The sequence below is a fragment of the Tenrec ecaudatus genome, chromosome 3, assembly GCF_050624435.1.
Source record: "Tenrec ecaudatus isolate mTenEca1 chromosome 3, mTenEca1.hap1, whole genome shotgun sequence".
NCBI lineage: Eukaryota > Metazoa > Chordata > Mammalia > Afrosoricida > Tenrecidae > Tenrec > Tenrec ecaudatus.
Genome location: NC_134532.1, coordinates 11,435,556 through 11,450,835, shown reverse-complemented (window position 1 = coordinate 11,450,835; position 15,280 = coordinate 11,435,556). Strand labels below are relative to the sequence as shown.

The window sequence follows — 15,280 nt, the reverse complement described above, 5'->3', positions numbered from 1 at the left end:
AGGAGAAGTCCACCTCATTCTTCTCCCGTGGAGCACCTGTTGGGTTTGGACAACCAATCCGGAAGAGCCACTGGCCAGCGTAACCCGTGCTCCCACCTGGGTTCTTCGGAAGCAGTTAGTAGGCTCACTTTGTATCTATCAGAGCGCCCTCACTTCCCAGCTGGCTGGTCAGGTGTTACTCACTCAGATACTTTCCATGGCTGTCCCCCCACCCAAAGTCTCCCCCATTCTCCACTTCATGCATTTTAATGTTTCTTCACTGAACTATTTTTCTATTTAAATTTACTGATCGATCGATCGATCTATTGAGCTACATAAGACCTTCTTAACTATTTTACCCTCAATGTTTGGAACGGATTCAATATGTAGTTCCTTAAGAAAGGAAAGACACCTGCCTGGAGGGTAAATGCACAAGCTGGCTTTTCACCGGTGTATACTGCAAACAGCGAAGACACTTACCTTTCCTTTTTCTCTTGTTTGTGGGACTGCCTGGTGATCTGAGCGGCTTTTCTACTATACGGATGGATGACTTTTTTCTCCCGACCGCCACTCTTTCCCTTGGGCGCTTTAGGCTGAAAGTGTAGAAAAACACATTAACAGATGTTTCTACTAGGGCTGTCCAGTCATTTTCATCTCCCAGCATTCTAATTTGACAGAATAGCCCCGCCCCACCCACAGCAATAGGGCTTTCTTGGCGGTAATCAACCTAAAAGCAAGCCCAGTCTTCTCCCACAGAACAGGCACGCAGGCGTTAACTGCCAAACCTTCTGGTCAGTAGCCGAGGATGTTAGCTGTTTCTACCACTCAGGAACTTCCCTGCCACTGAGGCCATTCCAGCTCATAGCGACTCTGCAGGACAGGGTACAAGGGCCCCATGGCTTTCCGAGATGGCAATTCCTTATGAAGTAAACACTGTCTTTCTTTCTCAGAGTAGCTGATGGTTTCAAACTACTGATTATGTGGGCAATCGTCCCGTATGTACCATATATATTCGAGTATATATTGCTGAAGCACCTAATTTTATCACAAAAACTGCATTAAAAATATGCTGGGACCTGAGACACAGTGGGGGATGTGCGACTGAGCTGACCCCGCCACACTGAGGCAAACACTGGCGGCGTGCAAGGGAGCAGCGGAGGAAGCAGAGCAAAGGGAGCCCAAGGGAGTATAAAGATGGTCTTCCGGGCCAGGACGTGGCGCCTCACAAGCTACACCTAGAAAACACTCCTAAAGGCCAACGAACTGACCTTGAACTATTAGCAATTTTTCTTTTAATATTTCCTATCTTTTTGTTTTGTCTTTTTTTAATTTGTTTTGTATTTTACCTTGTAAATTTTGTATGTTAGTGGCTTTTCTGCTTATCAGCGTGTCGATGTTGCTTCTGTCAAAGCCATGTTCTTATGTGCCATTTGGGCGCAGTCAAAGTCATATGCATTTGTATGCACACATTACTATGTCAGCAGGTCCACCTAGACAAGATAGGCTTGACAAATAATGAGAGAAGAAAACAACAGGACCAACGGTCCTGGAGGGACATGAGAGCGTGGGAGGTAGGGGAAGGGAGGAGGTGTCGCCCAACACAGGGACAAGGGAACAGCGAGTGGTTCAAAACCAGAGGAGGGAGGGGAGGGGAGGACTGGTAGGGAGTGACCAAGAACAAGGTAACTGAGAGGAACTACTGAAACCAGAATGAAGCCTGAACATGGTAATGGGTCGGGAGGAAAGCGAAAGGAAATAGAGGAAAGGAGTAGGAGGCGAAGTGCATACAGAGAAGCCTAAATACAGACATGTACATATGTAAATATATTTATGATTATGGGGGCAATAGACTTATATGCATATATTTATAGGTTCAGTGGTAGGGTAGCAGATGGACATTGGGCCTCCTCATGCATAATCCCCCAATACAATAGCACCTCGCCCTGCTAAACAGTCATTGCAGGATACCCATCTTCCCGACATGATCACTGAAGATAGACGCAAATGTGGTGAAGAAAGCTGATGGTGCCCGGCTATCAAAAAAAAGATATAGCGTCTGGGGTCTTAAAGGCTTGAAGGCAAATAAGCGGTCATCTAGCTCAGAAGCAACAAAGCCCACAGAGAAGAAGCACACGGCCTAAGCGAATACAAGGTGTTGAATGGACCATGTAGCAGATACAAAGGAACAAAAACAATCATTGTGTGATCACCTTCCTCACATAATTGCTGAAGACAAAAGTGTGCATAAGCAAGTGTGGTGAAGAAGGCGGATGGTGCCCGGCTACTGAGAGATATAGCATCTGGGGACTTAAAGGCTTGAAAGCAAACAAGCGGCCATCTAGCCCAGAAGCAACCAAGCCCACACGGAAGCAGCACACCAACATAGGTGACCATGAAGGGCAGAGGAGACCAGGTCTCCAACAACAAAGGTGGGGTGGTGGTGAGAATCACATCACCATGAAAGAGGGGGAGTGCGTGATGGGGACCCAATGCCCATCTGTAGACAGCTGGACACCCCTTCCAGAGGGGTAGTGTGGAGGAGATGGGCCACTCAGGGTTCAGTGTAGCAACAATGAAACTCAAAACCTTCCTCTAGTTCCTGAACGCTTCCCTCCCCTCCCAATCATCATGACCCCAATTCTACCTTGCCTTGCGGACCTGGTTATACCAGAGGATGTACAACGGTGCAGTGGGGATCTGGAGGCACAGGGAATCTAGGACAGACGAACCCCTCAACACCAGCGGTGGGAGTGGCGACGCCAGGAGGGAAGGGGGTGTAGAAAGGGAGAACCGATCTCGGAGATCTCTGTGTAACCTCCTCTCTGGGAGATGGGCAATGGGGAGGTGGGTGAGGGAAGACGCTGGGGAGTGTAAGATAAGATATAATAATTATTTATAAACTATCAAGGGACCAGGGGTGGGATCGGGGAGGGAGGGGGACGGGGGAAAAAAAGGGAAACCGAGCTGATTCCAGGAACCCAAGTGGAAGGTGAATTATGAGAATGACGAGTGCAATGAATGTATAAGGGTGCTTTGCTCAATTGATGTATGTACAGACTGTGATAAGAGCCTGATGAGCCCCAATAAAAAGATTTTAAAAAAATATGCTGGGAAACTCGGCTTATCCCTGAGTACATACGGCAACTCACAATGTCACCAAGGCTCTTCTACTTCTTCATATTAATGCTCACTCCTTTTTAAAAAAATGATTACGAAGTACTTACTACTTATTATGTTCTGGGCTAGGCAGTGAGGCTTCAGGATCAAACAAACTAGGCGTAGGCTTGCCCTTCCAGAGTTTACAATCTCGCCACCTTTTGAATAATGTACTTTACTAACTGTGATGGCCAGAAAGCCACAAGGGCCTTACTTGAGACAATAGAGATGGGTACACATAACTTGATGGAATCTGGAAAGGTCTCTGTAAGGAAGTGACTTAGATGCTTACAAGAGCAGTTCCTAAGGAAGAACAAGAGCGCTCCAGTCTAAGTTCTTCTAACAAGAAGAGTCTCTCATGGTTCAACAAACCAAGGGAAGGCAGCAGGGCGAGACCACAGCACACACAAGATTTAACTGAGGCCAGAGACAGTTACAAGGCTGGTCATGCTGGGCCTGGTATATATCTTTACAGGGCTATGGAGGCTTTGTTTTTAATGACAATTTGAGCTGTCATATAAAGAAGAGTTTCGAAGGTGGAAGAGGAGAAAGTAGAAAGGCTAGTGGAAGTGCCGAAGTAATAATGAAGAGAAATGTTGGATGAATGGAGAAAAATGGCAAGAAAAATACATTTTGAACGGACTTGACTATCAGGATGAGGGGAAGAGAGAAATAAAGTATAATCTCTATACTTACAGCAAAAGCAAGAAAGCCTGGGGCTGAGCTCAAATGAAATTGCTCTAGAAATGAGACAACAGCCTCCCACCGCATCATCCTGCTTCCTGTTTGCCAGCTTCCATGAGTCGGAAGCTGGACTGGAACCCAAGTGGATTTACCTACTTCCACAACTATGTGGCCATTTCTCGATACAAAGCTCTTTCTATACACAAACACATCCATGCGTCACTGGTTCTGCTTCTCAGAGAGCCCAACCTAAAACACACTGAACTCCTGGCAATGTCATTACATACTGAACGGGCAGCATTACCTATAGCTTTCCTTCAGGGTTCTAGCTAATGTAACTTATTTTTAGTTCTTATTTTCAAAGTCTTTTCCACAAGTCAAGATGCAAAAGTCTTATTCTTTTTCCTTAAATTAGTTAATTATACTGACAATGCATGAATATCCTTGAAAATGTACTAAACATTTAAAAATTTCTGTTACAAATAAAATCTACTACATACCTAATAGGAAATTGAATAAATTAAATCAAACAAGCAAAAATATCCTGTTAATATAAAATACTATAGTTCAGTACTAATTTTATGGCAACATTAATAAGTGCCTGCAGAAATGTACTTTCTCTAATAATAAATGATCAATGCTCTCTGCAACAAGTCAATTAAACACTGGTGTGAACATGAGTGTTTTGAACACTGACTAATTTCTATACACTGGTTATGCCTTTGGGCTGCTAACCACAAGATCAGCAATTCGCACCCACCAGCCCCGCTGCAACAGAAAGAAGAGGTTAACTACTACCTGAAAGATCCAGTCTCAACTCACAGTTCTTCAGTCAAGGGGACCAGATAAAGTCACTGGAATTTGGCATCGACAGAAAAACCCACCAAGCTGGTGTCATTGACTTATCACATCCACAAAGCACATCTTAATCCACTATGATCAAGGGGGGCGGGGGTTGGTGAAGGGTTCTGAATATTTATTCTAATGAGCTATTATATCAGTTTTAACACCTTCCTCCTGTTATGTTAAAGTAAATTGTAGAAAACCATTTTAAAATTATGCACAGTTGCAACCTGGGAAACTCAAGGTGGCACCTGATAATATTAATTTCAGGAGCTGTTTTTGGTTCATTTAATGCAACTGGTAATTGCAAAATCCACTTTGCCTGTGTAAGTGATAAATATCATAGACTGTTGCCGTGCTGGCCCTATGAAATTCCGCACTTGATATTTTGTGTCTACGCTGCCTTCAGTACTTCTGGCAAGGGTTCTGCTTAGCACTCAGTAGCATTTCTTCTCCTTGTCTTGCCTGTTCATTATGCTTTCATTCTGAGGACCAGTGGGTAGACTCTATTATTTTTCTAAATTACAGAAATGTATAGTAGACAAACCATTTCCTTATGTTGATGGCCAAATGTTAAGATGTTATATCATCTATAATCTTGTCACAGTCCACTTAACGATGCTTGGTTAGATTTCTGTGAAATTCTCTTCCAGAGTAGTTTCCCCCCCTACAATGTGAGCGGGGGGAACCTTTACTATAATTAGTGACTATGGTGCAGAATTTCATACAAATGAGATGTGCCAGAAGCACGATAATTTAAACGTATTTAAACAAAAACAATAAAGGACGGGTGCACAAATTTACTGCTGCTTAGGCCACTGCAGCTTCTAGAACTCAATTTCTTTTACTGAGTTAAAAACAAAAGCTACAAAATAAAACAGTTTCACCTGAAATCAATCCTGTTTTTTTTTTTTTACCAGTAGCCACCTGGTCTAGTTTCTGTGTCATATAAAATACAGGCGCTAGGGGTTTGGTGTAGCTTTTGTTTGACCTCTCACAGGAATGAAATGGTCTATTTCATGACCCTCATCTTGAATTGGCCACACACAGGGTGCCTGATCAATGAACTGAAAGCTCTGTCAACCATGTGTTCTAGGGTATAGTTGCTCCACAGACACTTTCCTTTCCTGTTGTAATCATCACAGACACTGACCACCTGCCATCTTTCTTCTGTAGCATCACTGTGTGGGTCTGAACCAACAAGCTAATGGCACCACCTAAGAACATTCAAAATAGCCTTTTAAAGTACGTACTTTTCCTCACTCAAAAGTCTATAGATGGTGAAAAGGTCTACAACTAGCTTCCAAGTCTCTAGGTAACCAACACATCAACCTCGAGAATAATGGTATCAGCCCAAACATAAGACGCATGATCGGAGCAAGAGGGAGGGAACTGCATCTCCATTCTCTGAGCACAGAATAAACTTGAAGGGCATACTGTGTAATCTTGTTGGTCTTTGTTTAGCACTCCTCCTTCCCTTGCAGAGTCCCTCTACTTACATGTTTCCCATTTCTATGATGCCATACCTATGATCCAGAGTACTGAACATAAATGTTATCAAAATTAAAATAAGTGTCTAAGATCCATTAGCCGGTCCATAGGACAGATGTGGCAGTCTGCTTCTATAGTCTGCAGAGATCACAGTCTTACAAAATCGATGAGCAGTTACTTCTACTCTGTCCTAAGGGTCGTTAGGCGTTAGAAATTATTTGAAAGCATAATGAATTACAAAGTTGAATCTGTTGACTTGAAATCAGTACCTAAGGGAAACGAAATTCCTGCTCATACACCTCACTTAAAAATTCAAATCCAGGGACGCCAGCTCCCTTCTCCCGCCATCTCCTGGATCTGGTTTCCGGCTCTGCCTCCCCTGAAGGCGGCCTGCTGATCCCAGGAGCCATATGCGACCTGCCAGGAGGACGATGAAGAGGATCCAGGACGCTGCCTCCACAGCCAGTGGCGCCCCTGCTCGGCTTGGCCTAGCTTGGTTCCTCCAGCCCTCCTCCCGCCCGTCGGTCGGCCCGGCAGCTGCAGGCAGCCAGCAGGGGAAGCCTTCAAGTGCCATCCAACTGACTTGAAGGGCCCACAACTCGCTCACCACTGACCCACCCAGCTCCACTTCCACCACTGGGCCCCTCGCTGGGGTCGGTCATGGGGCGCAGCAAGCCTAAACAGAAGCCGCCTCCCAAGAAGTGGACTGGCACCCTGGACGCGGAGTTCACCTGCCCCTTCTGCAACCACCCCAAGGCTTGTGAAGCTAAGATGAACCGTGCCCGCGGCAAAGCGGTCATCTCCTGCAGCGTCCGCTTCGAGGCTTTCCAGGCGCCCATCACCCACCTCTCCGACCCCGTGGCCGTGTGCAACGCCTGGGTCGATGCCTGTGAGGAAGCCAACCGAGAGCAGCCCCAGAGAAGCGCCCGAGGCCTCCCACCGTGTCCCCAACAGCAGCGGTCCACAGCGGCGACCACCCCCTGTGCCCTGGTTCCACAGATGCCTGAGCCCCTGAGCATGCTGAGGCTGTCTGCCAGTGTCTGGGGGGTGGGGGATGCAGGGGCGCCATGATGAGGCTGTCTGCCAGTGTCCGGGGGGAGGGGGGGTGCAGGGGCGCCCAGGACAGACAGACTGCTCTGAGAGCGGTAGGGACTGGAAGAGGAGAGAAAAAGAGGTATGGACTGAATAAGAGAATAAGAGAGGGGGGAAGAGTGAATGGGGCAGAGATAGAGTTTGAAAGACCTTGAGAGAGAGATGCACAAATAGGTTAATCCACTATTCGATTTGTATTCCAGGAATGCGTGAAGTCCTTGATTTGTGCATGTGAGCATGTGGAGGTCCCCGGTCTGCAACGCACACAGCCTCCATTTCACTGGTCCATCACCTTCCCAAGAGCTGTGCCACCATCATTCATGCCACAGCCAACATGGTGTCCTCCTTTTAGTGTCCGGTTTTTTGTATTTCCTTGTTCTCCCTGGTACCTCAGGTGTCACCTCACCCTCATGTTCGCGCTTCCACAACCTACACACACACACACACACACACACACACACACACACACACCCTCCCAACCCCCTGTGAAAGGAAGCCTTTCCTTTGACACCATCCATTCCCAAAACCAATTATAATTGATTCAGAGCCATCTCAACAACTATACCATGTCCTTATATACTTTATTCCCTGAGAACACAGACAAGGGGAAATAGAATGTAAGATAAACAAAATACAAATCTACTCCAAAAATGCATAAACACATCCCTGTGGTACAACTATTAAGCACTGGACCACTAACAAAAAGCCTGGGAGTTCAGACTCATTCAGTAGCTCTGTGAAAAAGACCTGATTTGCTTACATAAAGATCACAATCCAAAAATCCTAATGGAGCACAGTTCTACAGGTCAGTGAGCCAGAACTGAATCCAGACCCAACAAAAACATGGTTTGGGATGAACAGCAAATATTTGTTTGAAGCAGTCCCCAAATTGTAACTAAAACTAAAAATATGTTAATTTCTTTTTTTAAAGCTGGTATAATAAAAGTGCTTTCAACATGGTATCCAGGATAGATAAAGCCCTCAGAAACAGTAAGGAGAGTAACGAGTCCATGAGAGTTCCAAGAAGGGAGGAGAGGAGGGGTACTGATAGCAATGATGCATAATCCCCCTCGAGGGTGGATGAATAACACAAGTGTAGGTGAAGGGATACATCAGATAGCCTAAGATGTGAAAATAATATAACAATAATATATAATTTATTAAGAGCAGATACCAAAGGGCTCAAGTAGAAAATGTTTTGAAAATGATGATACCAATATTTGTACAAGTTTGCTTGATATAACTGATTTATGGATTGTTGTAATATCTGTAAGGGCCACCAATGAAATGATTGGGGGAAAAAGATCCCATATCATCAATAAAATAGTTTCTTTTTTTAAAAAAGCTGGTATATACCCCACCCCCACATTCAAAATTAATTTCCTAGTAAATCACACTTAAGGATTAAAAAAAGAAACCACACATATCCTAAAGGAAAATTGTATCTTTCCCTGGTTTAATCTATGAATCTTTGAACGAGGAAGGTTTTCCCGTGTGTTACATAAAATTCAGAAGACATAGAAACATCAACATACCCAACTAGCAAGGTGTTTCTAAATGCCACTGTGCTCATTCTCAATCATAGTGGCCCTAACCGTGCACAACACTGCCCAGTCCTGCGCCTCCCTCCAATTGTTGCTATGGGATCAGTAATCAGTGAGTGCTTCTCAGGCCCTCTCCTTGAGGAACTTCCTTTTCACTGGCCCTCTATTTTATCAAGCATGATGTCCTTTCCCAGGAAAGAACCCCTCTGATAACATATACAGAGCACAAGAGACCAAGCCTCACCATCCTCCCTTTAAAAACGCTTCCCGGCTATTCTGTTCAAGAAAGACTTATTCTTTCGGCACTGTGTGGTATAGTGAATGCTCTTCTCCAACACCATAATTCAAAGGCATCAATTCTCCCCCAGTCTACTTTACTGGGGTAGTTTTCACATGCATATGAGGCAATTGAAAATACCATGGATTACGTAAGGTGTTCCTTAGTATTCAAAATGCCATTTGTTTTTAAATACTTTTAAGAAAGGTCTTTTGCAGTAAATCTGCCAGTGCAATACTGTGACTTCTTGACTGCTAGATCAATGATTAACGTTGTCTAGTTAGGAAGGTTTCCGTTTTGTTTTCCACGTTGATGTGGATGCACATTGAAGGCCGCAGTCCTGGATACTCATCAGTAAATGCTTCGTCCTCTTCGTGTACAGAAAGGGAGATTGTGTCATCCGCGTATCGCAGGTTGTTAGGAAGTCTTCCTCCCATCCTGCTGTCTTATCCTTTCCCATGTGGTAGAGCTTCTCATATTATTTTGTCAGTATACACAGTGAATACGTAGGGTGAAAGGTTACAACCCTGGCACATACCGTATATACGCGAACATAAGCCACCCCGAGTATAAGCCGAAGTGCCTAATTATAACCCGGGAAACTAAAAAACTGATTGACTCGAGTATAAGCCTAGGGGGGGAAATGCAGGATGTGAATTAACAGAGACCAGGGGGGAGACACAGAGCGCAGCTACGGACAAATCCTTACCAGTTCAGCTAACGCTGTAAGTGAATCACTACGGGTACTTCTGCGAATTGGAGCCGTCCACGTCATAGGACGGCTCTGATTGGTTAGATGTGAGTAAACAAATATTCAAAGCCCTGTAGTGTCAGTGGGGCTTTGAATGAACAGCAGAGGAGCGGTAATCGCCCACGTGATGTTACACCTCACCGGGGTACCACTGATCCATGTATAAGCTGAACTCGGCTTATACACAAGTATATACAGTACCTTTATTTCATTGAAGCCATGACATATACCTTTTTTGACTGAATCCCCTCGTTCTATTTGAACTGCCTCTTGAATTATGCACAGGTGTTCTATTAGCAAGATTAAGTGTTTTGAAATCCCTTTTATGATCTACACAGATGTATGCCTTCACATAGTTTACAAGATACAAACATCTTTCTGGTACTCTTTGCTTTCTGCTGAAATGTACCTAACACCAGCAATAACAGTCCTAGTTCCATAATTTTTCTGAACTTAGTTTGAACTTATAGAAGTTCCCTGTAATTGTACAGTCACTTTTGAAATGTCATCAGACTTCTGTTAGTATATGATGTCAATAATTTTCTCTTGAAGTATTTGCACATCCCATTCAAATGACTTTCTCTAAGGTAAGCAAAAATAGAACTTTTTTCCCAGATAGTTGGCAGGGTGGCTGGCATCTAAACTTCTTGACATAGTTGAGTTGGCACTTTTAGTGTTGCATTGGTTTGCTGGAATATCTCCATGGGTATTCTGTAAATACTTGTATCCTTAATTTTCACCAATGCCTTAGGTACAACTTGAATTTCCGCCTTCAGCATCACAGCTTCTTCATCATATCTACTGCCTGAAATGGTTGGGCAATCATATGAGAATCCAGTTAATAAGAAAAACATGGCTTTGGAACTGCAGGAAGGTTCATTAAAAACCTCTGATATGTACCTATGAGATAAAACTTTGTCTGCTGAAAATGAAGACAATTTGCAGCACTTATTGACAGAGATAAAAGATGGTATGATACTCTTCAGTATGGATTAAAGCTGAATTTAAAGAAAATAGAAAACTTCACAAATTTATCATCATGATAGAAAAAAATTGTGGTTGCCAAGGACTTAATGCTACTTGTATCACTAAGCAAGGTCCTTGGAAACAGCAGGCAAGAAATCAAGACTACACTAGGCAAATCAGCTGCAAAAGATCTCTTTCAAGGTCTAAAAGCAAAAGATGTACCTTTGTTCACCAAAGTCCACATGGCCCAGTCCACGACCTTTAAAATTGCCTCGTAAGCATGCTGAACAATGAAAAAGACAAAAAAGAGCTGCAGCACTCAAATTATGGTGTTGTTTAAAAAATACCAGATTGCCAAAAGCAACAAATCATTCTTAAAAGAAATACACCCAGAACACTACCTGCAATTGCAGATGTTAAGTCACTAATGTTCGATAGGGCGTCAGAGGAAAGGAGGGAATCCTTCAATGAGCAAGGTGGACACAATAGTCACAATAGACTCAAACATACAATGATCATGAAGAAGGCACAGATGAGGATGAGGCAACATGGGCACTATTCAAAACTGAATTGACCACAACTAAGACAACCTAATCTGGGCTGCAAAGAAACAACACTTACTACATTTCTAATAGCAGGCTTATGTCAAAAGGAGTATACTCATGAGTATACAACAGAGTTCACACCAAATTTAAAAGCACAAAGCATTTTTAATTCAAAATAAAAAAGTGTGCTGTGGGATGGATAAGTACTAAGCTTCTTTACTTAGATTAACTTCTAACAGAAAAGGAAATAAATGTATAGTCATGTAAGATTCAAAAATGAAGATAAGTAACAAGACAACTAGAAGCTGTACTGTTTCTATTACTAGTTACTACTACGAAAGCCACAACTACTAAAAATTACTAAGTGCCAGACACTGATCAAACTGGATTTTGCTAAATTTTCACAGCAATCCTCTGAGGTATTGGTATCCAACACCTAACATATGAAGCAACTGCAAAAAGAGTTTAGTCTCATGAACTTCTTACACCACTTATCTTGAGCTACACTGAAAGTTTAGCAACTTTCAGTTAAGACAAAATCTTATTTTAAAAATGTCTAGTACCAAACTAAGCTTATTGACCCAGAAAGTTGATCTCAAATACATCAGAAAAAATGAGGACTGAAATGTACCAATGAGAATGGAGCCTTTTGTTACTCTCTTGACTCTTGTACCAAGACATACCCTCTACTGTACAGCTGAACAAAACGGATGCTCTGTCAAGGACAAGTGCAATCTTTCATGACAATCACCCTCACACTGCCACACGTAATTGCTTAAACATTCCATTCTGAAAAAGAAAACAACTATGAAAGAAAATTATAATTATGAAGGGTTGGAAAACACAGGCAAGTAAATTGGATTTGCACAAATGTATACAAAAGTAAAAATGAAAATGACAGGCATATAATGAAAAAGGTAGAGAAAGAAGACAGAAGCTACTGTGGCTAGATTATCACGATTTTTTTTACCAGAATGTAAACTTTTAAAATTTTGGTTTTACTAAAAACACATTAGAAAAAATTATCTAAAACCTTCCTACATAAAAAGAATGATACTCAAAAATATAATATCAAGTGCAAAAACAATGTCCTGGCACATAAACATGTGCTAGAACTACCAGAAAAGCGGAAATACTGATGCATAATTCGGACACCCTTGAACTCTCTGACTCCAATACACTGCAAGGTACAGACAAGAGCACCCAAAACTTTGTTATGCTCAAATAGAGGACAACTAAGACGCGACAGTGGCGAAACGACTGTCCCTAATTGTTAATACTGAAGCATGGTTGATAAATCTTCTTCCCATCTATTCATCTTCTAATAAAACCGTTCAAACACTGGTGGGGATTTTGGCAGTCACTATGAGTGGAATGGAAGATGTGAAGGTGCCAATTTACATAGCCACGTTATGGGCAGCGATTTCAGCCGAATAGCAAGTAAAAAATCTTTAGAAGCCCTGGTGGCGCAGTGGTTAAAATGCTGGGTTGGTTGCTTCAACTCACTAGTTAGGGAAAAGACGGCGCAATCCGCTTTGGTAAAGGTTTCAAACCTCTGAAACTATGGGACAATTATACTTTTACAGGGCTCGCTGGACCCGGGCCTGAAATCGACTGGAGAAACAAGCCACATCAAGTTCACTGCCATGGAGTCTAGGCTGACCCATGGATACCCTACCCTACCGAACAGAGTAGAGCTGACCCTTTTCCCGAGACTATAGATTTTTGTAAAAGCTAGATGGGGAGGGTGTAGAAAACATCACTTTCACAATTGAGGGCCTTGAAGTTACCACCCAACGCGAAGCCCACTCCCCAACCAGGGCTGTGATTTGGTTTGGGGGGTGGGGGGGATTGGTGTCCCCCGAAAAGTTGGGCACGAGACGAGGTGCGCCCTCAGCACTCGGCGCGCCCACCGCGCTCCAACCTGCAAAGGGCCCCCTTTCACCCGCCCTCTCTTCGCCGCGCGGGTCCAAGGCGCCGGCCCGGGCTGCCCCCTCCCTCCCGTGCAAACACCCACCATGCTGCCGTCCTCGCGGGCCCAGTTCCAACGCGGAAAGAGGGCCGAAGGCCCTGCGCACGGCGAGCACACGCCTGCGGGTCCGCGGAAGCCGCGCAGTCTCCGGCCGGAAGAGGCGGGGCGAGTGCGTCCCTCGAAAACGTCCCCGGAAACCAGACCTCATCTTTGGCGCCCGTCGTGGAATATCAGTCCCCCGAAAACCAGACCTCGTCTTTGGCGCCCGTTTTGGAACTTCAGTCCCTGGCCTTAGGACGCTGTGAAGGGAGTTCATGGCCATTGATTGAATTGGGTCAGAAGCCGGAAGCCGAGCCGCAGGGAGGCAGAGGCAGGGGGCTGGGGCCGACTTGGGGGATGCACGATCGGCTCTGGCACGTCGGCCCAACCTTGGTCTTGGACTGTGGACGGCTGTCCCTAACATCCTCGCCAGCCCTTCAGCTTTCTGCCCAGATGCCCACGGGTGGAGTGGCCGTGCCCAGGCTGGGAGGGCTGCTCAAGGAAGGCACGTGCTTTGGAAGAATACCTACCAACTTCTAGCCATGTGCCGGGACAGTATATTCATTCCGAAAGTAGTCATAAATGCCTATTGTGACCTAGGAGTTGAAGATACTCAGATGCTATCCCTATTCTCATGAAAGTGGGGCATGTAATAATAATAATAATAATAGAAAAGAACAGTTAATATTTCAAATAATATCAATAGAAATAGAACCAGTGGAGGTGGTTTATATATAGTGATCTCATATATAATGATAGTTCAATGACAAAGATGGACACAGGAAGCAGCCCTGGGCAGTACTTGAATGTGTGATAACTTCAGATGCATGTATTCAATCAAAAAATATCTATTCAAAGGTGGGGTAGAGAGGGGGATCCGATTACAAGGATCTACATATAACCTCCTCCCCGGGGGGTGAACAACAGAAGGGAGACGTCGGACAGTGTAAGATATGACAAAATAATAATAATTTATTAATTATCAAGGGTTCATGAGGGAGGTGTGGAATGGGGGGGCGGGGATGAGGAGTTGATACCAAGGGCTCAAGTTGAAAGCAAATGTTTTGAGAACGATGATGGCAACAAATGTACATATGTGCTTGACACAATGGATGTATGTGTGGATTATGATAAGAATTGTACAAGTCCCCATAAAATGATTTTTTAAAAGATTGATGTGTTAAATAAGTGTGTGGCCAGATCACTAAGTTTTCGCGGGACGTAAATATGTGGAAGTGCATTTGATATAAATCTACACAATGAGGCTACATTGCATTTAGTATAAATCAACACAATGAGGCTACATTAATGTGTACTTTAAAACTAATACATTGAGAATTAACTTAATCCGACCTAGCACCATACTGTGACCATTTCCTACGAATCAGTCTTTAACCCACCATACCACATTTCCTAAATCTGGCATAGTGCAAACCAACTTCCTGAATTTTATATTTTAGATAAAAAAAAATGGGATTCTGCAAACACCTATCGGCATTTAGTATTTGCTCGACTGACTTAAGGCCTCCTAGTGGTGCAGTCAAGAGAAAGACGGGAATTTCTACTCCTATAAGCAGGACCCACAGGGAGTCACAGTGAGTCAGCATTGACTTGATGGCAGTGAGTTTATTTGTTATTATTCAGGTGCGCACACTGAACACTAAATAAAGCAAGTGATGAAGAAATTGAAGAATTCTACCAACTTTTCTGTGGGAAATTGAGCAAATATGAAATCAAGAGGCATTATAGTGATTGGAATGCATAGTGGGTTATGCATTAGACTGTTCATTAAAAGCCCAGCAGTTCAAATCCACCAGCCAGACAGAAAGATGAGGCTTTCTACTCCCATAAAGAATCTTAGAAACGCACAGGGGCAATTCTACCCTACCCTATAGCGTTGGTATGAGTAGGAATAACTTGGATGCAGGAAGTGAGTGAGTG

General features: G+C 43.8%; 2 protein-coding genes across 3 annotated transcripts in view; one reads left to right on the top strand and one right to left on the bottom strand.

The window, feature by feature from the left end:
* The window catches only part of TMA16 (translation machinery associated 16 homolog), a 28,156-nt gene extending 14,699 nt beyond the window's left edge, over positions 1-13,457 (bottom strand). Inside the window, exons 1-3 of one of the 2 annotated variants that reach the window (XM_075543649.1) lie at positions 13,346-13,429; positions 11,006-11,066; positions 460-572 (exon numbers count right to left, since the gene is read on the bottom strand). Coding sequence is in view for 1 of the 2 variants with exons in the window: in XM_075543650.1 (XP_075399765.1) it covers positions 460-572; positions 13,346-13,348 (116 nt within the window). In the remaining variant the exon portion in view is untranslated. Of the gene's footprint in view, positions 1-459; positions 573-11,005; positions 11,067-13,345 lie in introns of both variants that reach the window. The other variant, XM_075543650.1, reaches the window with a different exon arrangement.
* LOC142443054 (transcription elongation factor 1 homolog) lies at positions 6,814-8,309 on the top strand. The gene is made up of 2 exons (XM_075544675.1): positions 6,814-7,094; positions 8,177-8,309. Exons 1-2 carry the CDS (start codon positions 6,814-6,816, stop codon positions 8,307-8,309), a joined length of 414 nt encoding a protein of 137 aa, XP_075400790.1.
* Positions 13,458-15,280: the final 1,823 nt, after the last annotated feature.